Consider the following 27,447-nt stretch of genomic DNA (forward strand, 5'->3'; position numbering starts at 1 on the left):
GAGAGAGAAAGGCATGGGGGAAGAAAGCATCAATTCAATTGCTTCTCCTGTGTGCCTCGACTAGGCAAGCCCAGGTTTTGAACTGGTGACCTCAGAATTTCAAGTGAACACTTTATCCTCTGCACCACCACAGGTCAGGACAGATTTTTTTTTTTTTTTTTTTTTTTTTAGTGAGAGAGATAGAGACAGAGAGAGGGACAGACAGGAAGGGAAAGTGATGAGAAGCATCAATTCTTCATTGCAGCACCTTAGTTCAATGATTGCTTTCTCATATGTGCCTTGACGGGGGGGGGGCTACAGCAGAGTGGGGGGCTACAGCAGAGAGGAGTGATGCCTTGCTCAAGCCAGCGACCTTGGGCTTCAAGGCAGCGATCTTCGAGCTCAAGCCAGCGACCATGGGGTCGTGTTTATGATCCCATGCTCAAGCCGGCAACCCACAAACCCACGCTCAAGCTGTTGAACCCACACTCAAGCTAGATGAGCCATGCTCAAGCCAGCGACCTTGGGGTTTTGAACCTGGGTCCTCTGTGTCCCAGTCCCACGCCCTACCCAGTGCACCACTTCCTGGTCAGGCAGAAGAGGCAATTAGCATGATAAAACCCCTTCCCAGCCTGACCAGGTGGTGGCACAGTGGGTAGAGCATCGGAATGGGATGCAGAAGGACTCAGGTTCGAGACCCCGAGGTCGCCAGCTTGAGCGTGGGCTCATCTGGCTTGAGCAAAAAGCTCGCCAGCTTGGACCCAAGGTCACTGGCTCGAACAAGGGGTTACTTGGTCTGCTGAAGGCTCGCGGTCAAGGCACATATGAGAAAGCAATCAATGAACAACTAAGGTGTCGCAACAAAAAATACACACCGATGATTGATGCTTCTCATCTCTCTCCGTTCCTGTCTGTCTGTCCCTATATATTCCTCTCTCTAACTCTCTCTCTATCCCTGTAAAAAGAAAAAAAACAACAACAAAAAAAGACAACCCGCCTGACCAGGCGGTGGCGCAGTGGATAGAGCGTCGGACTGGGATGCAGAGGACCCAGGTTCAAGACCCCAAGGTCGCCAGCTTGAGTGCGGGCTCATCTGGTTTGAGGGAAAGCTCACCAGCTTGAACCCAAGGTCGCTGGCTCCAGCAAAGGTTTACTCGGTCTGCTGAAGGCCCGCAGTCAAGGCACATATGAGAAAGCAATCAATGAACAACTAAGGTGTTGCAACGCACAATGAAAAACTAATGATTGATGCTTCTCATCTCTCTCCATTCCTGTCTGTCTGTCCCTGTCTATCCCTCTCTCTGACTATCTGTCTCTGTAAAAAAATTAAAAAAAAAAAAAAAAAAAAAAAGACAACCCTTCCCATTCTCTTTACCTTAAAAAAGATGTCTCTAACCCCCCTGACCAGGCGGTGGTGCAGTGGATAGAGTGTTACTTTAAATTTATTCTGTTGAGCTTGTTTTTTTAACACTACAGATAGGTTATGGCAGGCCTAACAACCACAACAGCCAATGATTTTTGCTTGTACACTGCTCTAAGGCTTTAATGAAACACCTTCACTGATTTTTGTCAAAAGTTGTTATTTCACTTTGGAAAACCATAAACTGGGTTTCCAAAAACAATTATAAATTGCTAGATAAATGACATAACAAATTTTTAAAAATGTTTTTCTTTAGTATTTTGCTGCATGTAGCCCTACCAGTGTGTCTTCCTCCTTAGTTATGGGGAGAATTAGGATTGCTGTGGCAGGAAGGCAAAATAGTAAAAATAAGAATATTCAACTTTTGATTTAGAGAATCACATTTGGGAGTGCACAGCAGGACCTATCAAGAGTTAGGCCTGGCTCCCCTGAGCTTGTCAGGTGTAGTATATGGCACCTTTTTTTCTTCCACAGGCAGTACCAGGAAAGTAGGGAAAGTTAACTCTGTCTGGTTCTACTGAGCTATGGGCAGCTTAGAACAATGCTAAGGTCCTCATTCTATCTTCCCACTGTACTTTGGGATGAAGAATTACCCTAAGAGATATGAAAATGTTCAGAGTCCTCTACAAGGGTCAATACCTCTGAGTCCCCCCCCACACACACACACACACTGTGGGGGCATTTCTGGTGCTAGATATAAAATTCCCACCCATGTCTTCATGATCTGTCCCCTAGATCTGAATCATGTTTTTAGATTGCATTGACTGAAGAAGGAGGGGCAGGCCCCCTCTTCCCTGAGAAGAAACGAAAAGAATACAAGAGAAAGGAGCCAGCAGGGGTAACCGAGTCAGCCAATAATAAATTAACTATATCCCATAGTTACAATACAAAGCAAGAATAGCAGGATCTATGTGTAACTATGGCCAGTGATCTAAGTGATCTAGAAATTCCTTCCCCCTTGCTGACCCCACTGAAACTTTCCCTCTCCTCTCCTTGAGTCCTGGGAACCTTAAACAAAGAAATCACATGCCCGTTGCTTAGATATTGTAAAGATATTTAACCTGTAAGAAAATCAACTTTGGGGAGCCCGTGTTTTGGAGCTACAATCCCCACGTGCTCTACTGGCTTTAATAAATCCTACTGCCTTCATCAAGTTGTCTTGATGTTTTGGTCCTCCTTTGATTCCTGCAATATGACAACTAGTCACACATCAATATGCTGCTGTCTGGAGATCTCACCTCCACATTTCTTGACAAAAGACAATGGTAGGGTCCCCATCATAGCCAAATCCATGGATTCTTTTTTTAAATGTCCCATATACTTTTTTTTTTAGATCTTAGTTATTCATTTTTAGAAAGAAAGGATAGAGAGAAGGCAAGAGAGAGAGAGAGAAAGGGGGGAGGAACAGGAAGCATCAACTCCCATATATGCTTTGACTGGGCAAGCCCAGGGTTTCAAACTGCTGACCTCAGCATTCCAGACTGAGGCTTTCTCCACTGTGCCACCACAGGTCAGGCCCAAATCCATGGATTCTGACAAAAATTCTTAAATGAGAGCAGACTCATGAGGGAAAAATAAAATTTGTAATTTCACAGGGAGTGTGAACAAACCTTGGCCAAGCTACAACGTTCTTTTATATTTACCCAGAGTTTCCAACACTAGAAACTCCACAGCAATGCATATACAGGCTATTTGGTGCCCTAAGGAAGAACTGCAGGGAATTATATTTTGTATGGGCCTCAGCATTCAATACCTCACTTGCAAGAATGATAAGTCACTAACCAAGAGGAGAGGATTTTTATTTATTTATTTATTTTTAAGTGAGAGGAGGGGAGATAGACACACTCCCACATGCACCCTGACCGGGATCCACCCAGGAACCCTGTCCGGGACCAATGCTTGAATCAACCATGCTATCTTCAGTGCCTGGGCCAACACTGGAACCAATGAGCCACTGGCTACGGGAGGGGAAGAGAGAGAGAGAGAAAAGGGAGAGGGAGTCGAAGAGAAGCATATTATCACTTCTCATGTGTGCCCTGACTGGGGACCAAACCTGGGACGTGCGCACTCAGCGCCCACGCTATAACCACTGAGCAAACCTGCCAAGGCGGAGAGGATTTTAAATCTTAAATTATTTTCACCTTTGTTAAAGAGTTAAGAAACAAAACAAGCTTCGCTTCTCACCTCTTCCTTTTCGAGTCGGCCTCCCTGTTCATGGGACTAAATGTTTGAAAAACTAATAAAGGTGTATGCCCGTCCTCAGCCCAGTGAACCTAACTACCTGCTTCTTATACCTGGCTGAGACTCAGATTCGGATGACGCGCTCAGACTTGACCAAGTCTAATCGCGTCATAGGGGCACGTGATGCTAGCTAGTTCACCACCTCCCCCCCAGGGGTGGATTGTTGACAACACCGCAAGCAGTCACGTGATCTTACGTTATCCCTCCTCCTTTCCCTGAAATCTCTGGCCCGCTTGCGTCCTTCTCTCCCCACTCGGTCGGACCTAAGCTAGCGAAAGGGGAGGAGAGAGGATGATGTTTCTGTTTCGGGGACTCTTAATCCGCAATATATAGTCTGAACATAGAGAACACTAATCTTCAAATTAGTTCAGGATGTCAAAATAAATAGCGCCTTGCTGCAAGGCTCCCACGGGAGCTCTCACACGTCCCCTAGCTTTTTGCTCTCCCCTTCCTCTGTGGTAGTGGCGGCGGGCGGAGGGATCTGGAGGCGGCGGAGGGAGACGTCATTGCTGGGTTGTTTGTGAAGACTCGGTGGCGGTGACCTGCAGTGATTCGGCCGCCGCGCCGGGGGGGGGGTGGGGGGGTTGCGCGGACTCTTTTCTCTCAGACTGACTGCGGGGCAGCTGGCAGCATGTCGACCCCCGCCCGGAGGAGGCTCATGAGGGATTTCAAGCGGTAAGGCCCTTCACCTTCGCCTGGGCGACGGCGCTTCCCCAAAGCTACGGGCCTATGGGGCGGGGACCCGGGACACCTTCCTTTTGCCTTCCTCCCCGGGCCGGCTGTGGGCCCGGAGAGCGGCGGAAGGCTGATTCTAGCCCCCGTACGCACTCTCTCATTCTTGTTTATTCACTCCTCCGACGTAAGAAATTTCGATACTCCCCCCCCCCCCAAAGTAAAAAGACAACTCTGCTTCCTAGGAGTCCCCGCTGCCCGCTTGGGCCGGCTACTTGACGTGTCACCCTGGCGCTCCTCACCCCAAAAGCGAGCCCTTGCGGGAAGCTGCTTCCTTGCTTTCCACGAGTCGGCTTTGTCGGACGGTCGTGCGGTGCCCTCGGAGGGCAGGGCTGGGGCGAAAGGCGCCCTTTCTCCCTGCAGTGAGGGTGGGGTCCGCAGCGCGAGGGCCGGCGGCGGTTAACCCACCCTCCGAAACCCGACTCTCGCTGCAAGGACCTTGACCGCTGGCTGGGCACTGGCCTCGGCTGGCAGCGCCGGCTGCCAGTGCCTCTGGAACTCCGCTCGGCGGCCGGGCGGATAAAGCCCTATCTATAGTTTCCCGAGTCTGGAAAAATGCCTCCCCGAGCCTGCCGCTAACCTGATACTCCCTGGGCCTCCTTTTGTAAAATAGGGTTTTGTTAGGAGGTGTGGGGGTTGGTGACGAGGAGGTGACTTTTTTCATTTGTTTAACCTTTTACTTGAAGGTACGGGGATAAGTAACAGAAAACTTAGCATTGCGATCCTCTGCACATTCTTTTTCCCTCCTCTCTCTCTCGCTCGCTCTCTTTCTCTCTCTCTCAATTTCTCTTTCTCTCTTTCTCTTTTTGGAGGAGAACTGCCGTGATTGAGACAGAATATCGAGTATAAAAATTTAGATTAGCCTTCAGGAAGTAACCTTTCAACTTCGCCATTACATGAAGTTGGAGGTGAGGCGCTCGGAAGCCATTGTTTCGGGCTTTGGCCAATTTTATCATTGAATATGTTCGTAATTTCGCCTCGCCGGTTACCTTTGGGGGCCGTCAAGCAGCGTTTCTGTTCTTGAGGTTGACTTTTGAAAAGAATCATTTTTATGTGGACTAATTTCAAAGTATACCACATGACAATCACTGCGTATATATTTTTTATTCATATGCACAGATGTACTTTATACATACGTTTTATATAAAGAGATGAAATGTATTTATATATTATTTATATAATTATATGTATATGTTATTTATATAAAGAAAAGAAATTATTTTTCACTGAGTCTTTAAAAGGAAATGCCCTATTTCATATGAAAGTCGTCTCCTAAAGCTTGAAATCAGTCAATTTAAGATCAGCTAAAATTCGAATGAGTGAAATTCAAATAAAACTTCCGATTTGTGTTCATTGTTATTCTGGTTTCTTAGATTCCCTGCTTTATTCTGAATTGAACACATGCTATACCTTTGGTAGTTTTCCTAGGGCCTTCTGGTTACGAGAATTGGACTATGACAAATGTTGGAAGGTAGCTTTGTATTTATTGAGTCTTCTGATCTGAGAGGTGAGTTTACTGTTCGTGCAGAGCCTTTAAAATAGGGACTGAGAGAAAGAAAACTTGACCGTACCTTTTATTACTTTAAAAGCCATTGCTAATTTAAGCAAATGGGATAAAAGAACTTTCCTGCCTAAAATTCATTTCCTAATCAAACTGAATGTTTTCAGTCATTTGGTGGTGGTTACACTGAGGAGTTTTGGGTTTGGGGCGGGGTGGGGGAGGAATTGGTGACCAGGTTGCACAAATAGCCCTGGTTAGGACTCAAATTTTTTGCACATACATTAGTTCTTGAAAGATAATTTTGACCCTGATGATATTTGAAGCCTCCCAAGCCCTTTGGAATTTTAGATAATTTAGAGAGGTAGCTAATTAATATAGACCTGGTCAAAATTTGTTGTTGTTGTTAGTCTATTCCAGCTCAGCACAGGAACAAGGAAATAAGTTTAGTTTGCATATCAAAGTAGATAGTATAGTTTATAGGTGTTCTCTTTGGCTATTTCAGTGACCCAAAGGTTCAACTTCTAAAATTACTACTATGGATTTCTAGATTGCAAGAGGACCCACCTGTGGGTGTGAGTGGAGCACCATCTGAAAACAACATCATGCAATGGAATGCAGTTATATTTGGGTAAGTTGAAAGGTAAAACAACTGATAGGTGCGGTGATTATTTTTTAAAATGTGCAACTAGGAACAGAAGCTGAGGTGAAATGGGGACCTTACAGAAACTGCAAGATAAATTAGGGGAAAAAAATTTCCATAAAAGTTTTAGCAGTTACAAGCCCTGGTCAGGCAGCTTAGACATCATCCTGATACACAAAGGTTGTGGGTTCAATCCCAATCACGGTACGTACAAGAATCCACCAGTGAGTGCATGAGTAAGTGAAACAACAAATTGATGTTTCTCTATCTCTTCCCCCTCTTCCCCCATCTCTTCCCCCTCTCAGTAAAAGTCAATACTTTTTTAAGTTTTAGCAGTTACATAAAATTTATTTGCATTTTGGTGTGAATACATATAATTTCATAATGATTTTGATTTTACTTAATGAAAATACCATTTGAAACTAAAAGAGAATAGAGAAATTCTTTAGTACAAAATACACCAAGCAAGTGTTTATGCTTGCATTCTATTAGAAATATAAAAGGGCTAGAAACCAAAATTATTGAGAACTTCAGTGTGGCAAGATAAAAATTAAAAATGTTTCATAGCCCAGTGTGAAATACAGGCATACCTCAGAGATACTGCGTGTTTGGCTCCAGACCATTACAATAAAGCAAATTGTGTGTGTGTCTGATTGAGGGCCTTATATTTAATTTATTTAAGAAAGGCAACATCTGTGAAGCACAATAAAAGGAAGCTCAATAAAATGAAATAGGCCTTTAGCTGAGTGGAATCTTTGAAAAGCAGTGTTACATTTTACATATATATTGCATATATGGTTTTGTTTTGTTTTTTTAATTTAAAATTTCCTAATGCCTGTTCTTTTGTTTTTTTTCCCCAGACTTGATCTTTTGTTCTTTCACTCTTTTTAAACTAGGGTTTTTCACTAAAACTTTAAAGGGGAATATTTAAATGATTCTGAGTTGCCTCTGAATTAGTTATGACTAGTGGAAAAATCAGTGTGGTGCCAGTTCTAAAATGATTATATTAAATTCAGGCTGTTAACATGGATATGCCATGCAAGTAATAAGCTTCATGCTGCTGCTTAGGAAAAATGAAATTGCGCTATGGAGGCAAGTAAAAGATTTGAACAAAAGAAACTTGCTTTTGCCTGACCAGGCAGTGGCGCAGTGGATAGAGCATCGGACTGGGATGCGGAGGACCCAGGTTCGAGACCCCGAGGTTGCCAGCTTGAGTGCAGACTCATCTGGTTTGAGCAAAGCTCACCAGCTTGGACCCAAGGTCGCTGGCTTTAGCAAGGGGTTACTTGGTCGCCTGCAAGGCACATATGAGAAAGCAGTCAATGAATACCTAAAGGACCTCAACAAGTTGATGCTTCTCATCTCTCCTTTTCTGTCTGTGTCTCTCTGCCTGTCTCTCTGTCTCTCCTTGCTAAAAAAAAAGAAAGTGGATTTCTTGATGACTTAAGTTATGTCTGTCCAATTTGAATGAGAAATTGCTCTTGAAAAGCAGAACACTGCCCTGGCCGGTTGGCTCAGCAGTAGAGCGTCGGCCTAGCGTGTGGAGGACCCGGGTTCGATTCCTGGCCAGGGCACACAGGAGAAGCGCCCATTTGCTTCTCCACCCCTCCGCCGCACCTTCCTCTCTGTCTCTCTCTTCCCCTCCCGCAGCCAAGGCTCCATTGGAGCAAAAATGGCCCGGGCACTGGGGATGGCTCTGTGGCCTCTGCCTCAGGCGCTAGAGTGGCTCTGGTCGCAACATGGCGATGCCTAGGATGGGCAGAGCATCGCCCCCTGGTGGGCAGAGTGTCGCCCCATGGTGGCGTGCCGGGTGGATCCCGGTCGGGCGCATGCGGGAGTCTGTCTGACTGTCTCTCCCTGTTTCCAGCTTCAGGAAAATGCAAAAAAATAAATAAATAAAAATAAAAAAATAAAAAAAAGCAGAACACTGTTTCAGTGTTGTATTTATTTTAAACTATAGAGCGGTGGTCTTCAACCTGTTTTGGGCCATGGACCGTTTTAATGTCAGAAAATATTTTCACGAACCGGCCTATAGGGTGGGACGGATAAATGTATCACGTGACAGAGACAAGCGTCAAGAGTGAGTTTTAGACGGATGTAAAGGGAATCTGGTCATTTTTAAAAAATAAAACATTGTTCAGACTTAAATATAAATAAAACGGAAATAATGTAAGTTATTTATTCTTTCTCTGTGGACTGGTACCAAATGGCCCACGGACCAGTACTGGTCTGCGGCCCAGGGGTTGGGGACCACTGCTATAGAGTATTTCCATCTTAGTGATATAAATTAAAATAGGATTTTTCTCTTGAGAATACACACATTTACAAAATGACTGCTTAGTATTTATGAGCTGAATTCTTTATTTATTTATTTTTAGGTGAGAGGAGGGGAGATAGTGAGGCATCCCGCATGCGCCCAGGCCAGGATCCACCTGGCAACCCCATCTGGGGCAGATGCTTGATGCTGGAGTACTGAGCTATTTTTAACGCCTGAGGCTGACGTACTCCAGCTAAGCTATCCTTAGCACCCAGGGCCACACTTAAACCAATTGAGGCACTGGCTGCAGGAGGGGAAGAGGGAGAGAAAGGGAACAGAGAGAAAAATGATCGCTTCTCCTCTGTGCCTTGACTGGGTTTCGGACCCAGAACACCCATATGCTGAGCTGATGCTCTATTCACTGAGCAACCATCCTAGGCCATTGAATTCTTCTTATGCTAAAACTCTGACAAGTGTTTTTGGTTTTGTTTTTTTGTAAAGCCACCCTAAAAAGAAAACTTAGAAAATAAAAGTTGCCTTTTAGCCTGACCAGGTGGTGGCGCAGTGGATAGAGCATCAGACTGGGATGCGGAGGACCCAGGTTCGAGACCCCGAGGTTGCCAGCTTGAGTGCAGGCTCATCTGGTTTGAGCAAAGCTCACCAGCTTGGACCCAAGGTCACTGGCTTTAGCAAGGGGTTACTCGGTCTGCTGAAGGCCCACGGTCAAGGCACATATGAGAAAGCAATCAATGAACAACTAGGGTGTCGCACAAAAAACGAATGATTGACACTTCTCATCTCTTTCCCTTCCTGTCTCTCTGTCCCTCCCTCCTTCCCTCTCTCTCTCTCTCTGTCTCTGTAAAAAAAAAAGTTGCCTTTTAGGCCTACATCTATAAAAATCTAGGGCTAAGATGATACTAAATAATATCTTAAAAACTCCACACATCAGAATGAGCCTCCCTTTCTGTTTGAGTTTATCCTTTCCACTCTTGAAAATCAGGAAGAAGCAGAATGAAAGAATGAAAAACCTTTTTTAATCAGAAATCTTCTTGTTTTCAGGCCAGAAGGGACACCCTTTGAAGATGGTAAGTCATTCTCCATGTTTTCTATGATATTAAGAGGTTTTTAAAGTAAGAAATTGTAACACCACTGTAGCTACTTAAAACTGTTTTTTGTTTTGTTAATAGGTAAATTATAACTAAATACCGCAATTGAGAATTTATAGTTTATAGGACTCTGATCAGCTTGATCACCTTTGTTGCCATTTATTCTGTTATTTTGATATTTGGCTATAGAACCAATAGAACCATAAGCCTAGATCAGTGGTTCTCAACCTGTATTTTCCGATGGCTTTAGGTGACCCCTGTGTTTTGGTCGTTCGACCCCCGCCGGGGTCGCGACCCACAGGTTGAGAACCGCTGGCCTAGATGGTGTTGAGCAGAGTTTATGATGGCCTTGTAGCATGTTGACAATGTTCCTAGGTAAACACCAGGAAGGTAATTGTGATTTTTTTTTTAACTATGTTGTCTAGCTGCTAGTAGTTTCACAAACAGCTGGCATTCAACACCTGTAATAGCATTTCTCATAAGATTTTGCATGTTAAATTCAGTATTTTCAACAAGAGACAGGGAACTGGAAAACTAGTGCTAATATGTATTTATAGTTGAGTTTTTCAACTTGATTTTAACCAGGTACTTTAATTTTCCCTAATTATACCATTTTAAAAAATTGTTAAACAGTTTTGTCAAAATGGCATTAGCATTAATACAGCAAGGATATTTATAGAGATACTGATTGCACACAATTTTTAAGGAGATAACCTGAATGCCAAGAAAGGAAATGGTTAAAAATTATAACTATACTCCGGAATATTAATTGACCTGCCAAGAAATGAGGTAGATCTGGACAAATGAGGATGTTATAGAATAATGTATGTTATAGTATCACATTTTTACTAAGTACATACATGCAAATGTGTGTGTAGTTAAAGGATTGTATATCACATTATAATCAGTATCTCTAGATTGGGGTTAGAAATTAAAGAGAGGTATTGAAGGACTTAAGCTTTTTACTCTACACCTAGGTGTTCTCAAGGGTGGTCCATAAACCCCTTAGGGTCCCTGAGACTCTTTCCGGGGTTCCATGTGATTAAAACTGTCTTCGTACCAATACTAAGATATTTTTTGCCTTTTTCACTGTATTGACATTTGCAATGATGCTACAAAAGCATCAATGACTAAAACTGGACCTGAGCAGTTTAGCATCTTGGTGCAAATCAAGACAATGGCACCAAACTAACTGTACATTTGAGTTTGTCATTGGAATTTGGCTGGGTAGCTGGGTTGGTTAGAGCTTTGTCCCAGAGCGCAGAAGTTGCCAGTTCATCACCCAATCAGGGCACATACAGGAACAGACATGTTCCTGTCTCTCTCCTTCTCTTCCTCTAAAATCATTAAATTAAAAAAAAAAATGCCAGTTTTACTTTAAAATGTCTTGATGAAAAAGTGGAAATTATTAATATTAAATTCTGACCCTTGAGTATACACTTAATATTCTGTGTGATGAAGTGGGAAATATGCATACAGCACTTCTCTTGTGTACCAAAGTTTGAGGATTGTCTGGAGGAAAAGCAGTTCTGCATTGTCTGAGTCACAGCTTAAACTGCTGCTTCTTTCTTAGAACTTTTTTCTCAAAAGAATAACAGACAAACTGATTATTTAGGTTTGAGTATTTATTTGACAGACATATTCTCAAAAGTGACCTAAAGGAGCTGTTATGTTAGGGAAAGGAGCTGCAATATTTGTTGCTTCTGTTAAAATGACAGCTTCCCAGTTCTTTTAAGATTTCACTGACAAGCCTGACCAGGCGGTGGCGCTGTCTGTCCCTGTCTCTGTCACCAAAAAAAAAGATTTCACTGACAAGATCAGTAGGTGGTTTTTGATTTGGGGGGGGGGGGGGGGGGTTGGTGGTGGTATATGGTGGAATATGGTGACATCTAAAAGATGTTTGGGGTTTTTTTTTTTGACAGAGAGGGATAGATAGGGACTGACAGGAAGAGAAAGAGATGAGAAGCATCAATTCTTCGTTACGGCATCTTAGTTGTTCGCTGATTGCTTGTTCATTGATTGCTTTCTCATATGTGTCTTGATGGGGGGGGGCTACAGCAGAGCGAGTGACACCTTGCTCAATCCAGTGACCTTTGGGACCTTTGGGCTCAAGTCAGCGACCATGGGGTCATGTCTATGATCCCACGCTCAGGCTGGTGAGCCTGAGGCCACGCCTGTGCTCAAGGCACGGCCTTGGAGTTCCGAACCTGGGTCCTTCACGTCCCAGCTCTATGCTCTATCTACTGCGCCACCACCTGGTCAGGCAAGATTTTTTAAGATTTTATTTATTGATTTTAGAGAGGGGAGAGAGAGAGAACGTGGGAGGAGCAGCAAGCATCAACTTGTAGTAGTTGCTTCTGGTATGCGTCTTAATTGGGCAACCCCAGGGTTTCGAACTGGTGACCTGAGCATTCCAGGTCCACGCTTTATCCACTGTACCACCACAGGTCAGGCTAGATGTGTATAGTAGTGAACCAATATTTTCCAAATGTATATGATGCAAAAGGTTTATATGGTTTCAGAGTAACCTTTAAAAAACCTACCATTTCTTTGGTGTAATATAAAAAAAATTTAGTTATCTGAAAAGTCTATGAAAATACTCGTTCTGCCCTGACTGGATAGCTCAGTTGATTAGAGCATCATCCTGAAGCACAGAGATTGCCAGTTCAGTCCCGTCAGGGCACATACAGGAGCAGACCAATGCTCCTGTCTCTCCTCTACTTCTCTTTCTTCCCCCCTCCCCCCCTCTCAAATCAATACAATAATCATTTTTAAAAAATACTCCTTTTTTCATATACATAATTGTGTGATGCCTGATTTCCTCAAACAAAACAGCATATTACAACAGATTAAATGCAGAAGCAGCCTGACCAGGCGGTGGCGCAGTGGATAGAGCATCGGACTGGGATGCGGAAGGACCCAGGTTCGAAACCCCGGGGTTGCCTGCTTGAGTGCGGGCTCATCTGGCTTGAGCAAAAAGCTCGCTAGCATGGACCCAAGGTCACTGGCTCGAGCGAGGGTTGCTCAGTCTGCTGAAAGCCCACGGTCAAGGCACATATGAGAAAGCAATCAATGAACAACTACGGTGTCGCAACGAAAAACAGATGATTGATGCGTCTCATCTCTCTCCGTTCCTGTCTGTCTCTACCTATCTATCCCTCTATCTGACTCTCTCACTGTCCCTGTAAAAAATAAATAAATAAATGCAGAAGCAGCTAAGAGAATACAGCTTTCTTTTGTTCAATCATTAAAGAGATTTGCAAAAATGTAAAAACAATGCCTCATTTCTTACTAATTTGTAGGAAGATAGTTATTTTTTCATTAAGTGTTACTTGGGTAAATGTGTGATGAATTTATAGTTATTACATATTTTAAGATTTGCTGAGTTATAATTTCTAATACAACGCTTCTTGATAGTTATAGCCAGTGGTGAGTTGGAGGCAGCTTGTACCAATTTGTGAGAACAAATTGTTAAAAGTTTTGGGAATTTTTGCAAGCTGGTTATTAGAGAGCCAGTATTTAAAAGTGAAATTATATTTTATACCAAAAAATGGTATGCTATTGCATACATCTCTTCCTAGCTTCACATGCTGTGACTTCACATTGGAAGTTTGGTGGTGGTTGGGAGTAAGAGACCCCATAATATGAAAAAAAATTTTATTTTTTAGTGAGAGAAAGGGACAGACAGGAAGGGAGAGAGATGAGGAGCATCAACTCATAGTTGCAGCACCTTAGTTGTTCATTGTTTGCTTTCTCATATGTGCCTTTACTGGGGGGCTTCAGCTGAGCCAGTGATCCCACGCTCAAGCCAGTAACCTTGGGGTTTTGAACCTGGGTCCTCAGTGTCCCAGCCCAATGCTCTATCCACTGCACCACTGCCTGATCAGGCTGAAAAAAATTTATTAAGCCTAAAAATAGCTGTTTCATATTTTTGTTTACCTGAACTTTTTACATGGCACATTTTCATAATTGAAAATAAAGTGTAAGCTTTAACAATACATAATTAGGTATAAGGCTGTCTTCACTAACTATACATTTCATTAGTACCTCTTTGTGTGTGTGTGTGTGTGTCAGAGACAGAGTCAGAGAGAGGGACAGATAGGGATGGACAGACAGGAAGGGAGAGAGATGAGAAACATCAGTTCTTCATTGTGGCTCTTTAATTGTTCATTGATTGATTTCTCATATGTGCCTTGACCAGAGGGCTACAGCAGACCGAGTGACCCCCTTGCTCAAGCCAGCGACCTTGGGCTCAAGCTGGTGAGCCTTGCTCAAACCAGATGAGCCTGTGCTCAAGCTGGTGACCTCGGGGTCTTGAACCTGGGTCCTCCGCATCCCAGTTCAACGTTCTATCCACTGCGCCACCGCCTGGTGAGGCAGTACCTCTATTAATACATCAAAATATGAAATGGATGTCACCTTTGATTTTGCTCATAACTTTGGCCTCTTTAATCCCAATTTTCCAAATAACAAAAAAAAAAAAATGTAGAGTTTGTATACCAAATATATGACTAGTGAAGAAGATAAATATATAATATTTTACTAAATATATGCCTCTAATCTTGTTAAACTGAAGCCAGGAGTTTAGAATTTAGGTTAATTAAGGGTTTTTGTTGTTTGGGGGGTTTTAGATTGTTTTAAATTTTTTATTTTTTAATTATAGTTTGTATATTTTGGGGTTTTTTTTTTTACTGCATTGGTGAAATAAGGAAAGAACCTTGTAGAGACAACTAGAATGGTTACTATTATTTCATCAGGAATACGTATGCCCAAGGGTTGTAGTTGAGTACCTCTTCAACAAACTCACCTTTGAGGTGAGTTTCCTCAAAATTAGTGGACTTTGCCAAATAGTGAATAAACACAAAAGTCTAAGAAGACAAACCCAAAGTCACTAATAGTGTTATTTCTGTGAAATTGATTTGGAATTATAGTTGAAAGATCTTTTAAAAGTTCACAATAGGCTCCTGTCTGGGTGACCCAGTTGGTCGAAGCATCCCAGTGCACCAAGGTTGTGGGTCCAGTCCCTGGTCAGGGCACATACAAGAGTTGACCAACAAATGCATGAATAAGTGGAACAACAAAATCAGTGTTTCTCCCTCTCCTTCCCTCTCTCTCCCTCTCTCTCTCTCCTGCTCTCCCTTTCTCCCGCCCTCCTTCCCCCCTCTCTTCTCTTCCCCTCTTTCTCCCTCTCCTCACTCGCCCTCTCCTTCACTATCCCTCTCATTCTTTCTCTCTCCTTCTCTCTCTCTTCCCCCTTCCTCTCTAAATCAAATAAAAATAAGTAAGTTGGTAACATTTTTTTTTTAAGTTTACTATGGTTCCTTGGTTGGGTAGCTCAGTTGGGTAGAGCAGTGGCCTGAAAACTCATTAGTCAACAGAGCCAAATATCAACAGTACAATTGATATTTCTTTTGAGAGCTAAATTTTTTAAACTTTAAACTATGTAAGTAGGTACATTCCTTATCGAGGTAGTGCCCGCACATGGTATTTTGTGGAAGGGCCACACTCAAGGGGCCAAAGAGCCGCATGTGGCTCGTGAGCTATGGTTTGCCGACCACTGGTTAGAGCAGGGGTAGTCAGCCTTTTTGTACCTACCGCCCACTTTTATATCTCTGTTGGTAGTAAAATTTTCTAACCGCCCACTGGTTCCACAGTAATGGTGATTTATAAAGTAGGGAAGTAACTTTACTTTATAAAATTTATAAAGCAGAGTTATAGCAAGTTAAAGCATATAATAATTATTACTTACCAAGTACTTTACATCGAATTTGCGCTAAGTTTGGCAGAATAAATCTTTATAAAACAACTTACTATAGTTAAATCTATCTTTTTTTTTATACAGTGTCTGTAAAGTCATGGTGCACTTTTGACCGGTCACAGGAAAGCAACAAAAGATGATAGAAATGTGGCCCTGGCCGGTTGGCTCAGTGGTAGAGCGTCGGCCTGGCGTGCAGAAGTCCCGGGTTCGATTCCCAACCAGGGCACACAGGAGAAGCGCCCATTTGCTTCTCCACCCCTCCCCCTCTCCTTCCTCTCTGTCTCTCTCTTCCCCTCCTGCAGCGAGGCTCCATTGGAGCAAAGATGGCCCGGGCGCTGGGGATGGCTCCTTGGCCTTTGCCCCAGGTGCTAGAGTGGCTCTGGTCGCAACAGAGCAACGCCCCCTCGTGGGCGTGCCGGGTGGATCCCGCGGGCGCATGCGGGAGTCTGTCTGACTGTCTCTCCCCGTTTCCAGCTTCAGGGGAAAAAAAAAAAAGATGATAGAAATGTGAAATCTGCACCAAATAAAAGGAAAACTCTCCCAGTTTCAGACCTATTCAGTGCAGTTCGATATGGGCTCAAGCACAGATTTTTTAGGGCTCCTTAGGTAGCTATCCCGTATAGCCTCTACAGACTCGTCATTGACTGATGGCCTACCAGAATGGGGTTTCTCTACCAAACTGTCGGTTTCCTTCAACTGCTTATCCCACCGAGTAACGTTATTCCTATGTGGTGGTGCTTCGTTATAAACGCGCCGATATTCACGTTGCACTTTGGTCACGGATTCAAATTTAGCGAACCACAGAACACACTGAACTTTTCTCTGTACTGTCCACATCTTGACTGGCATGGCCGTGGGCTGCTCCACTGTATACACGGTGTTACGTCATCATCTGCGCATGCGCACATGCTGCCACATCATCCTACAGAAACTGGGAGGGTTTTCCTTTTATTTGGTGCAGATTTCACATTTCTGTCGTCTTTTGTTGCTTTCCTGTGACCGGTCAAAAGTGCACCATGACTTTATGGACACACTGTACTTTGGTTGCTCCACTACTGCCCACCATGAAAGCTAGAACGCCCACTAGTGGGCAGTAGGGACCAGGTTGGCTACCACTGGGTTAGAGCATCATTCCGATGTATCAAGGTTGTGGTTCATTCCCAGTGAGGGCACATAAAATAACCAATGAATGCTTAAATAAGTGGAGCAGCAAATCAATATTTCTCCTCCCCCCACTGCCTTTTCCCCCTTCCTCCCTCCTTCCCTCACTTCTCTCTCTTCTTCCCCCTTTCTCTAAAGCCAATGAATGCATAAGTAAGAAAAACAAGTTGATGTTTGTTTGTTTTTGTTGATTGATTGATTTTAGAAAGGAAGGGGAAGGAGAGAGAAACAGAAACATCTATCTGTTTCTGTATGTGCCCTGACCAGGGCTTGAACTGGCAACCCTACATATCAGGATGATATTCTAACCAACCAAGCTACCCAGCCAGGGCAAATTGATGTTTCTCTGTCTCTACTTTGCTACAAATGCATAATTTTTTTAAATGCCTGTGTTTCTGTTGACCAGAAAATACTGATACAAGCTAATCAAAATGTAATATGTTGGTCTATAGGCAACAATAGTAGCCAGTTAAACTAATGTTTACTGGCATATTTAAGTGAAGGGATTGTTAATGAGACGGAACTTTTCACATTACCTCCTATACCTCCAGTCTGAGTCCTTTGTCATAGTCCTCGGGCACCTCACTTCTTTTTATTTTATAATTTTGTTATTTAATGATTTTTAGATAGGGGGGGGGGGGAGAGCAGGAAGCATCAACTCATAGTAGTTGCTTCCTGTATGTGCCTTTACCAGGCAAACCCAGGGTTTTGAACTGGCAACCTCAGCATTCTAGGTCGATGCTTTATCCACTGGGCCACCACAGGTCAGGCCAAATTTTTTCACCGACTAAGTGATCCAGGCTTCTTTGGTTTGGTTTGGGTTTTTTTCCCCCAGCAACAGTAGTGGGGGGCAGACATGGACAAACAGACAGGAAGGAAGGGAGATGAGAAGCATCAACTCGTAGTTGCTTCACTTTAGTTGTTCATTGATTGCTTCTCATACGTGCCTTGACCAAGGTAGGGCTCAAGCCGAGCCAGTGACCCATTGCTCAGGCTGGTGACCTCAGGATTTCAAACTTGGGACCTCAGCATCCTAGGTTGATGCCCTATCCCCTGTGCCACCACTGGTTAGGCTATATTAGCATATTGTATGTGCTAAACCTTAATTCCCATTTTTATGTGGTGCAAAAACCAGTATGAGTTGAGAATTCCTTGATGAAGAGATTTTAAAGTTACACTTGTTTTTTACTATAATTATTTTGGTTTGTTTTCTATCTAGGTACTTTTAAACTAGTAATAGAATTTTCTGAAGAATATCCAAATAAACCGCCAACTGTTAGGTTTTTATCCAAAATGTTTCATCCAAATGGTAAGTAGAATTTATTAGACTTTACAAATGATAGAGGGGAGGGGGAAAAACGTTTTCTTCCTTTTAGGTGTTGCCCCATACTTCTCTCACGCTTAGGCCCCCATCCAGATGCTGCTTCCGTGTCAGTATTGGCCATGTTTTGTAGTCTTATGAAGACTACAAAATTTGAGATAAAAGCTCTTTTGTTTTGATAACTTGTGATTTTAAAGTAATACCTATTTACCCGTAGAAATATGAAAGATGCAAAAAAGAATTTGTCACTTAAAATTTAGCTTTTACAAATAAATGCTTGTACCAAATCAGTAATTTATACATAAAGTTTAATTTTTTAAAAAATGTTTTCTACTGTTAAGAAATTTGCAAAAATATAGAAAAGTTAAAAGAATAGTACAATGAGCATCACTTCCCCATCAGGTTCAGTAATATTTTTATATATTATGAACATTTTCCTTTGTTAAATACTTTTTTACATCATTTTTAGTGGCTACAAAATGTTCTGTTATAACTTTACCATTATTTTAATTAGTCTCCAGTTGGTGATTTTTAGCACTTTTAATATTCCCAAAAATAAATCTTCTCAAATACCCATGAATATTTATTAAATAAGGTTTTAGAAATGGGATTACTGGGTCAAGGCCTTGTATGTTTTAAAGCAGGGGTTGGGAACCTTTTTGGCTGAGAGAGCTATGAACACTACATATTTTAAAATGTAATTCCATGAGAGCCATACAATGACCCATGTACATTATGCATTATCCAATAAAAATTTGGTGTTGTCCCAGAGGACAGCTGTGATTGGCTCCAGCCACCTGCAACCATGAACATGAGTGGTAGGAAATGAATGGAATGTAACACATGAGAATGTTTTTATATTTTTAACGTTGTTTTTTTTTTTTAATTAAAGTATTTGTGAGCCAGATGCAGCCATCAAAAGAGCCGTATCTGGCTTGTGAGCCATAGGTTCCCAACCTCTGTTTTAAAGGCTTTTTAAAATAAAGTTTTTAGGCCCTGGGCAGTTGGCTCAGTGGTAGAGCATAGGCCCAGCTTGTTGATGTCCCAGGTTCAATTCCTGGTCAGGGCACACAGGAGAAGCATCCATCTGCTTTTCCACCCCTCCCCCTCTGACTTCTTTCTTTCCCTCCCCCTTTCTTCCTTTCCCCTCCTCTTCCCTTCCCCTCCCCCCTTTTCTAAGAAGAGCTTGGTCGCTCTGCAACACCCTAGATGGGCAAATCACTGCCCCCTAGTGGGCTTGCCTGGTGGATCCCAGTTGGGGTGCATGCAGGAGTCTGTCTCTGCCTCCCCTCCTCTTTCTGAATTAAAAAAAACAAAAACCATTTTTAATTTTTTTCTTGTTCCTATTTTCACTTTTAGAAGTTTATTAATATTTTTCTTAAGTGATTGCTGACCCTTTCGTAGTTATATTTGCTCTTCCCTGACTTGCTGTTATTTACTTTTAATATATTTTTGGTTTATAAAGTCTGAAAGGCTTTATTTTCCAAAATATTTAATTAAGCTCTTTTTCTTTGTAACCTTTTGCTCATTTAAATGCCATCTTTTCCCTATCAGTTAACTTAATCTCTGGAGGAACATTTTCAGAATTCTTTATTGTGCATCTAGTCTATAGTAGTGCAAACTGTGTGAGTGGGCTATTGGCAGGTAGAGCTCCCTACTCAGGAGAGATACGTTTATGTGTCTAGAACTAGTTGACTTCCAATAATAAACTTAATTACTTTTTCTTTTTCTTTCCAGCTGCCTTTTTTTTTTTTTTTTTTAAGTCAAGGCAGGTTTAATTTTAATTTTTGTTTCTTTTTTGGGGAAATTACCATTTATTCCACTGTAGCTTTATCAGACTTAGACTTGGTATTGAATCAACCCAAATTTAGTAAGGGTGCTCTGTAATTCAAGGTGGGATACTGTAGAATAGAATGTACAGGGGATATGTGCATAAGTGTAGGATTTGATAGGGAAGCAATGTATTTATTTTTAATCCTTACTAATAACATAATTTTCCCTTTTTCTGCTATCAATGTTTTTTTATTAATTTTCTGGTTTATTTTTCTTTTAAACATTTTTATTGAAATATTTATACTGTATACCATACTATTCACCCATTTTAAATGTTTAGTGGTTTTTAGTATATTCACTGAGTTGTGCAAGCATGACCATAATCACTTTTAGAATTCTTTTATTGCCCTCCCCCCAAAGCCCATGCCTATTAGCAGTCACTCCCCACTTCTCCCAAATACCCCCAATCCCAGGCAGCTACTGATATTTTCTGTTTTTATAGATTTACCTATTCTGGAGAGTTCATATAAAAGGAATCATATACTATGTGTATTGCTCTGTAACTAACTTAAGCTAACATGCATAGTTTTCAGGGTTCGTCTGTGTTGTCATGCTTATCTGTACTTCTTTTCCTTTTACCTGTACTGTATTGCTGAATGATATTCCATTGTATGGATAATAATGTATTTTGTTTATTCATCAATCCGTAGGTATTTGGTTTCTTGTTTACTTTCTGATTGCTTCTCAAAAGTAGTTAACTAGTTTAAAACTTTTAAATCATGTTATCCTTTTATGGGAGTTATAGAGGTGATGATTTTTTCTTTGGGTTGCTAAATGTGATGTTCTTGTGGATTGACAATAAGTAGTTGACATTGCTTCTTTTTTTTTTCTTTTTTTTTTTTCTTTTTTCCGAAGCTGGAAACGGGGAGGCAGTCAGACAGACTCCCGCATGCGCCCGACCAGGATCCACCCGGCATGCCCACCAGGGGGCGATGTTCTGCCCCTCTGGGGCGTCCAGAGCCATTCTAGCGCCTGAGGCAGAGGCCACAGAGCCATCCCCAGCGCCCGGGCCATCTTTGCTCCAATGGAGCCTTGCTGCGGGAGGGGAAGAGAGAGACAGAGAGGAAGGAGAGGGGGAGGGTTGGAGAAGCAGATGGGCGCCTCTCCTGTGTGCCCTGGCCGGGAATCGAACCCGGGACTCCTGCACGCCAGGCCGATGACATTGCTTCTTTTAAGCTGAGATTTAGAATCTGATCTAAAGCTAACAGTTGGAAACTAGCACATGGATAGTAATTGAGGCCATGGGAGTGAATACCATTGTCCTAGAGGGTATGTGAAGGCTATGAAGGAATAGGACCCAGGATCGAAGCCTGTGACAATATTTAAATATAATTTGTCTCATCTCCACCCAAAAAGCTGCATTGCTGTTTTTATGTAAAGTGATCTGGCTTGCTCCATGAAACTTTCTACAGTTTGGCAGTATCTATAACATTTAAATGCTTTTACCGTTTGTCAACACAGCAGCAGTTCTACTTCTGGAAATTTATCATACAGATATATAATCTTGCAGATGGGTAAAAATCTATGTTCATTGTTTGTGTTTTCACATAATGAATTCAATAGAGAGGGGGAAATCCTCCTAAGTCTTAAAGACTTCTAAAACATGTTAATTACTTGATTTTTTTAAATTATAAAAGGAATGCATATTCAGTGCAAAAACAAATCACAAAACACAAGAAAAGGTAAAGAAAATAATACCGTTCATAATTCTATCTACAGATATCCATTTAGCATTTAGTCTTACAAATGTGTTTGCAGCTACCAATACCTTAAATGAAAATCTTTACAAAAATGAAATTACTCTGTAAAAAATAACTGGAAAATTATTAAGGTAATGTATTATGGGTATCTTTCTACATCAGTTAACATAGGGTAGATGTATACCATTTCTGGTGGCTATAATAGTGGTGTTTTTAAATTTTATTTAAAAAAATTACATTTAAAGGGGTGACATTGACCAATAAAAATATATAGGTTTTAGGTAAATTTTTTTTTAAACCATTTTTTTTTTATTTTATTTTAATTTTATTTATTCATTTTAGAAAGGAGAGAGAGAGGAGAGAGATAGAGGAGGGGGGAGGAGCAGGAAGCATCAACTCCCATATGTGCCTTGACCAGGCAAGCCTAGGGTTCCAAACCGGCGACCTCAGCATTTCCAGGTTGACACTATCCACTGCGCCACCACAGGTCAGGCCAAGGTAAATATTTCTATAGCATTTGAACTATTGATTATGTTTGTACCCACCACCCAAAGTCAAATTATTTTCCACATTTCCAATTTCTAACTCTTATAAATAGTATTGTAGTGAACATCTATAAATAAAACTTTGCATATCCATGATTTTTTTTCTTTTTCTTTCTCTCTTCTTTAAAGTAATTTATGGGAGTGGAATTGCTGTGTTAAAAAAAATAAACTTTTTTGCCCTGACTGGATAGCTTGGTTGGTTGGAACATCATCCAGACACATAAAGGTTGTCTGTTTGATCCCCTGTCAGGGCACATACAGGAACAGGTATCTCTCCCCTTCCCCTCCCCCATCCCTCTTTCTTTCCCCCTCCCCCCTTCTCCCTCCCCCTCTGTCCCCTCCCTCCTCTTCCTCTCTCCCTCCTTCACCCCCTCTTCCTCTCTAAAATCAATCATTCAGTAAGTAAGTAAATTTAAAATAAAAATTTTCCCCCAAGAGCTTTATTTAAGAATACTTAAGAGTCTGACCAGGTGGTGGCACAGTGGATAGAGCATCAGACTGGGACGCAGAGAACCCAGGTTCGAAACCCCGAGGTCACTGGCTTGAGCAAGGGGTCACTCACTCTGCTGTAGCCCCTTGGTCAAGGCACATATGAGAAAGCAATCAGTGAGAACAACTAAGGAGCCTCAACAAAGAATTGATGCTTCTCATCTCCCTGTCTGTCCCTATCTGTCTCTCTCTCTGTCTCTGTCACAAACACACACACACAGAAGAATATTTAGAAATATGGAATTTAAACAGATTTGCTGAAAAAGTTTAACTCTCACTCTGCATCCTAATGAAAAGGTACAAAATAAGAGACCTTGGTTTTAAGACTGGTTCTTTTGTAAGACAGAAGGGCTTTAGTTATTGCCTGAAGTTCAGAACTTCTGTCTGTGGCAAACATTGTTTTTGTAAAGATTTCTCTTAATTGTTAGATATGATGAAGTCAATCTGTAACCGTTTTAGTGTTGTCTTTGCAGTGTATGCTGATGGTAGCATATGTTTAGATATCCTTCAGAACCGATGGAGTCCAACATATGATGTATCTTCTATTTTAACATCAATTCAGGTAAGTGTGTAATAAAATGCATCATAATTTTTTAAGACTTTGGGGTCCAGTGGCTCCTTTAGGAATAAGCTAAAGACCAAGTGAGCCAACATACCTTCCTATTACCAGGTACCAGTCGCAGAGCTGAGACAAAAACCCATGATTTTCAGATAGATGACGGTCTGCTTTTTCATTAGTAACTACCTTAGATCAAATCCACAATTATTTTCCTATTCGTATATAAGCAAAGATTCTCACAGGTCAAGTATTATTTGTGCCCATGAAGGATAGCCATGAAGTATATGAAAAATCTTGGGAGAAGATAAAGATGATTGCTTAGAAAAACCATAGGGACCTTGAGAAACTGCCAAGTGCAGCGAAGCATTGAGTAAGTTACCCCATCCAAGAAATTCTGTATCAGAAAAAAAAAGTAGTGTAACTATTTGCCAAAGCATTCTGACAGAATGTTTCATAGTTGACCTTGAATGACAGTTTTGCTGACAGGTGGAGGGAAGGATGTTTTAGTTACGTGGATTTGAGAGGGATAGGTAAAATGGCTACTCAGCCACCATCTTTCTTAAGCACAATGCAGGCCTGAAGGAGGTAGAAGCACTTGCCTACTCAGTAATCCAGCTCAGACCTTTCATTGCAGCTGGATGCTGATAAAGGACAATTGAAGGGTACAGACAATTTTGAGGAACTGTGGTGCCACTCCCAACCACAAACAGAAGCAGCAATCTTGCAGCCACCTTTGCCCAAGGCCTTTTGACAAATCCATATAACCTCTATCCATCTCTCCCTTGGGGCTGACTCCCTTTGCTGGTCTCAGGCTGCCGGCACCCAGGCATTTTTAAAATAAACTTTCCTTTGGGAACATACTAGCCTTGGTGTTTTTGGTTCGGCCAGTGGTTTCTGCCTTTCAGAGAGAAGCAGGAGTAACATTTTGCTTTGTGACCTTTTTAAAGCTTTTCCTATTACACTTGTGCTTTAATTGGGTCATCTTATAAAACACTGTTTTTGACTTTCCTATATCATTCCTTTGCTGCTAGATGTATATATTTTATTGGTTAAAGAAAACAAGATTAACTATCTAACTTATTTTCAGACATTTGCCAAGTAACCACAATAGTAGAGCTTCACTTTGGGAAATGTTAATTGTTAAACCATTTATAAGTGTTGTATATTAACCAAATCAAACTGCTTATTTCCAGTTTGTTTATGATTAGAGGTCTTAAGGTAATTGAGTGATTTGTTTAAGAAGCTTAAGTTTTCTAGTTGCAGGAATCTTCTTACTATATTTATCAAGCCATTTCTGAAAAGTATTTAGACCTAAAAATATGTAAGACATACTCATTTCAGCAATTTTGTATAATTTATGTGCTGCTTATATGACCGATGTTAATATAAAGGATAACTGCAAATCTGTTTTTTCTTCTCTTTCCTTCTAGTCTTTGCTGGATGAACCAAATCCAAACAGTCCGGCCAATAGCCAGGCAGCACAACTTTATCAGGAAAACAAACGAGAATATGAGAAAAGAGTTTCAGCCATTGTTGAACAAAGCTGGAATGATTCATAATAATAGACAACTGGTCTGTTCATCTTTTTCATCATTGTTGTGTATAATTTACCTCTCAGTAGAGAAAGGCTAACAAATTTTAAGTGCCACAGGTTTTAAGGATTCTACAGAAAAAAAAGGCCCTTCCGTTTAGAACCTACAAAAGCTTGTGTATCTTGATTAATGTACTTTTTATTGCATGGTTGTGAACTAAGTTATTGCTTACATAAATTTGTAATATATCCTGTTTGTATTTTTTTCCAAGTGTATAATGTTGGTGTGGAGTTTTCATGACAGAATATACACATTTTGTAAATGTACTTTTTTCAAATATTGAATGCCTTATTTTTTAATTCTTTAGATTTTTAAATTGGAGAAAAGCACTTAAAGTTTTTTATATATGAATATTACATGTAAAGCTGTTAAAATACATAACTTCAGTGTAAGAGACTTTGTCACTTATTTCCTTACCTGTGTAGGAGGGGCTAAATAAGTCTCTAGCTCTCCATCAACCTGATAGTTTCATTTCCAATTTCAAAAGAACGGATTTATATTTTATCAAGAAATTCTTCAAATTTGATTCTAAAACAACTATAATCTCAAACTTTATTTTGAATGCCACCTATATTAGTATCAATTGAGCAATTATAGACCTAATTGGTTTTGTTTTGTTCAACTTGTACTTAGGCCACTTGTTACTGTTTCATCATGCTCTACTTACTGTTAAACTACATTTTGTGATTTCACAATTTGCACCCCTACCATGAGGAATTAGCACCTTTACCATGAGCAGAGAGCTGATCCAACTTGTTTTGCTGCTTGATAGCACTTTAAAATTTTTTGATAATGAAGAAAGTAAAACCATAAACATTTACCAAAAATTCATACCCCTCTATTAGCAACAAATAAGAATTAGTTGCATTGCATGAGCAAGGCAGATATTTGGTATAATTTAAATATTTGAAACTGCCTTTTAATGCAACTGCATACTTGTTTATTCTGAAAAAATGTTTTACTACCAGGGCCTGCTGAGTTGCTTTCTCTTGTGGAGACTTCTTTTTAATCTCCTAAATTGTATAAAAGTTGTACTGCATTTTAGTTTACTGGATAAATTTAAAACACAGTATTGTAGAAGGCTAATACAACACTATGCCTTCGAGTAGTATAGAAAATGGAAAATATACAAGTAATTCTATTGAACCACCTGTGTAGTCTTTCTGTAGTTAAAACAGCTATTTCAGTAACCGCGAGTGTTTAACATATTCACACTAGCTTAATAAGCTGAGAGTTTTTTTTTTTATATAAATTTTTTAAATTTTATTTATTATAGAGACAGAGAGTGAGTCAGAGAGAGGGATAGACAGGGACAGAGAGAGATGAGAAGCATCAATCATTAGTTTTTCATTGCGCATTGCAACACCTTAGTTGTTCATTGATTGCTTTCTCATATGTGCCTTGACCGCAGGCCTTCAGCAGACCGAGTAACCCCTTGCTGGACCCAGCGACTTTGGGTTCAAGCTGGTAGGCTTTTGCTCAAACCAGATGAGCCCGCGCTCAAGCTGGTGACCTCGGGGTCTCGAACCTGGGTCCTCTGCATCCCAGTCTGACGCTCTATCCGCTGCGCCACCGCCTGGTCAGGCGAGAGTTTCTTTATTGGAAGACTCTAAGGTGGCAATATCTACAGCTTCTATTAAGTAAAGTTTAGCATTGGAAGCATAAGTGCTAATGGTTCCCTTTAAAATTTATTAGTTGGTAAATTTGGGAGCGAGTCAATGGTCTTAGGAACTTGGAGAGTTCACTCACTGGGAAAATGGCCAAAAGAAAAAAAAAATGTTTTATTTAAAGGTACTTTTGAGTGATGCTTTTATATTTAGCTCTAAAATTATACTTCCTATAGACATTTACTCCAGTGAATGACTCTCGGATTACATACAGTAGCAATGAAGTTAATAACATGTAACTTCATTACATGTTATTTGGACAGTGCTTCAAAGTCTATTTTCATCCTTAACCTGTTTTCCTTCTCTTATTTACAACAAATATTTCAATTATCAATAAGTACAAGGGTAATACATCTTACTTTGTAAGCAGTCAACTCTACACATGCATAAAACCCATACCTACTCCCCATTCCCACTAGAGTAAATTCTTAGGAACAGTCTCTGAATTACTCCTCAGTTTTTTCCTTCAACTTTGGAACAGATTCTATTTCTTTGCTTGAGTACCAGATGTGAACCTTGAATTTACAAGGTTATGTCATACGTTTACTTTTAACTCCACACAGATTTTATAAATGGTATGGCAAGGAGCTAGAATTAATTTATTTAGGTATAAAGGTAGATTCATGTTAAGATTTAAATACATTTGCGATGCAATTCCTCTGTAATAATACTTCTAACATACAACACTGTGCAACGCACTATTCTAAGTACTTTGACATAATGTCACATTTCAAATTCACAGTAATCCTATGAGGTAATTATTAGAGATAAGCAAACTAGGTACAAAGAGATTAAGTGGCTTAACTCAAGGTCAACCAGCTAGTAAGTGATAGGGCTGGGATGTGAACCCAGGCAGTCTGGTCTTTTAAGCCAGTCACTGTACTATCCCTTAAGAGATAAAGGGATTGAGTTTAGTTTTAGAAATTCTACTGAACTAAAATATTCA

At 41.0% G+C, this 27,447-nt stretch overlaps 1 protein-coding gene and 1 long non-coding RNA gene across 3 annotated transcripts; both read left to right on the forward strand.

Moving 5' to 3' along the window:
* Positions 1–4,188: 4,188 nt before the first annotated feature.
* Positions 4,189–25,228, forward strand: UBE2B (ubiquitin conjugating enzyme E2 B). Of its 2 annotated transcripts, XM_066388061.1 has the most exons (6): positions 4,190–4,315; positions 6,421–6,501; positions 9,830–9,855; positions 18,015–18,104; positions 23,157–23,245; positions 24,673–25,228. In XM_066388061.1, the coding sequence occupies exons 1-6, from the start codon at positions 4,272–4,274 to the stop codon at positions 24,799–24,801; spliced, it is 459 nt and encodes a 152-aa protein (XP_066244158.1). In that variant the 5' UTR covers positions 4,190–4,271; the 3' UTR covers positions 24,802–25,228. The 2 variants fall into 2 exon arrangements, with proteins under 2 accessions (XP_066244159.1, XP_066244158.1); XM_066388062.1 differs by lacking the exon at positions 18,015–18,104 and having other exon boundaries at positions 4,189–4,315.
* Positions 20,818–22,290, forward strand: LOC136376121 (uncharacterized). Its single transcript, XR_010746143.1, has 2 exons — positions 20,818–21,930; positions 22,148–22,290. It is a non-coding gene; the product is annotated as an uncharacterized lncRNA (long non-coding RNA).
* Positions 25,229–27,447: the final 2,219 nt, after the last annotated feature.

This window comes from Saccopteryx leptura, chromosome 6, assembly GCF_036850995.1.
Source record: "Saccopteryx leptura isolate mSacLep1 chromosome 6, mSacLep1_pri_phased_curated, whole genome shotgun sequence".
Taxonomy (NCBI): Eukaryota; Metazoa; Chordata; class Mammalia; order Chiroptera; family Emballonuridae; genus Saccopteryx; species Saccopteryx leptura.

What these genes read in the sequence shown, in the direction of transcription:
- UBE2B (XM_066388061.1), top strand. Translation starts at nt 4,272, where the DNA reads ATGTCGACCCCCGCCCGGAGGAGGCTCATGAGGGATTTCAAGCG. An exon ending in CAAAATGTTTCATCCAAATG is followed by an intron (nt 18,105 to 23,156) that starts GTAAGTAGAATT and finishes TTGTCTTTGCAG; the next exon opens with TGTATGCTGATGGTAGCATA. An exon ending in CTATTTTAACATCAATTCAG is followed by an intron (nt 23,246 to 24,672) that starts GTAAGTGTGTAA and finishes CTTTCCTTCTAG; the next exon opens with TCTTTGCTGGATGAACCAAA.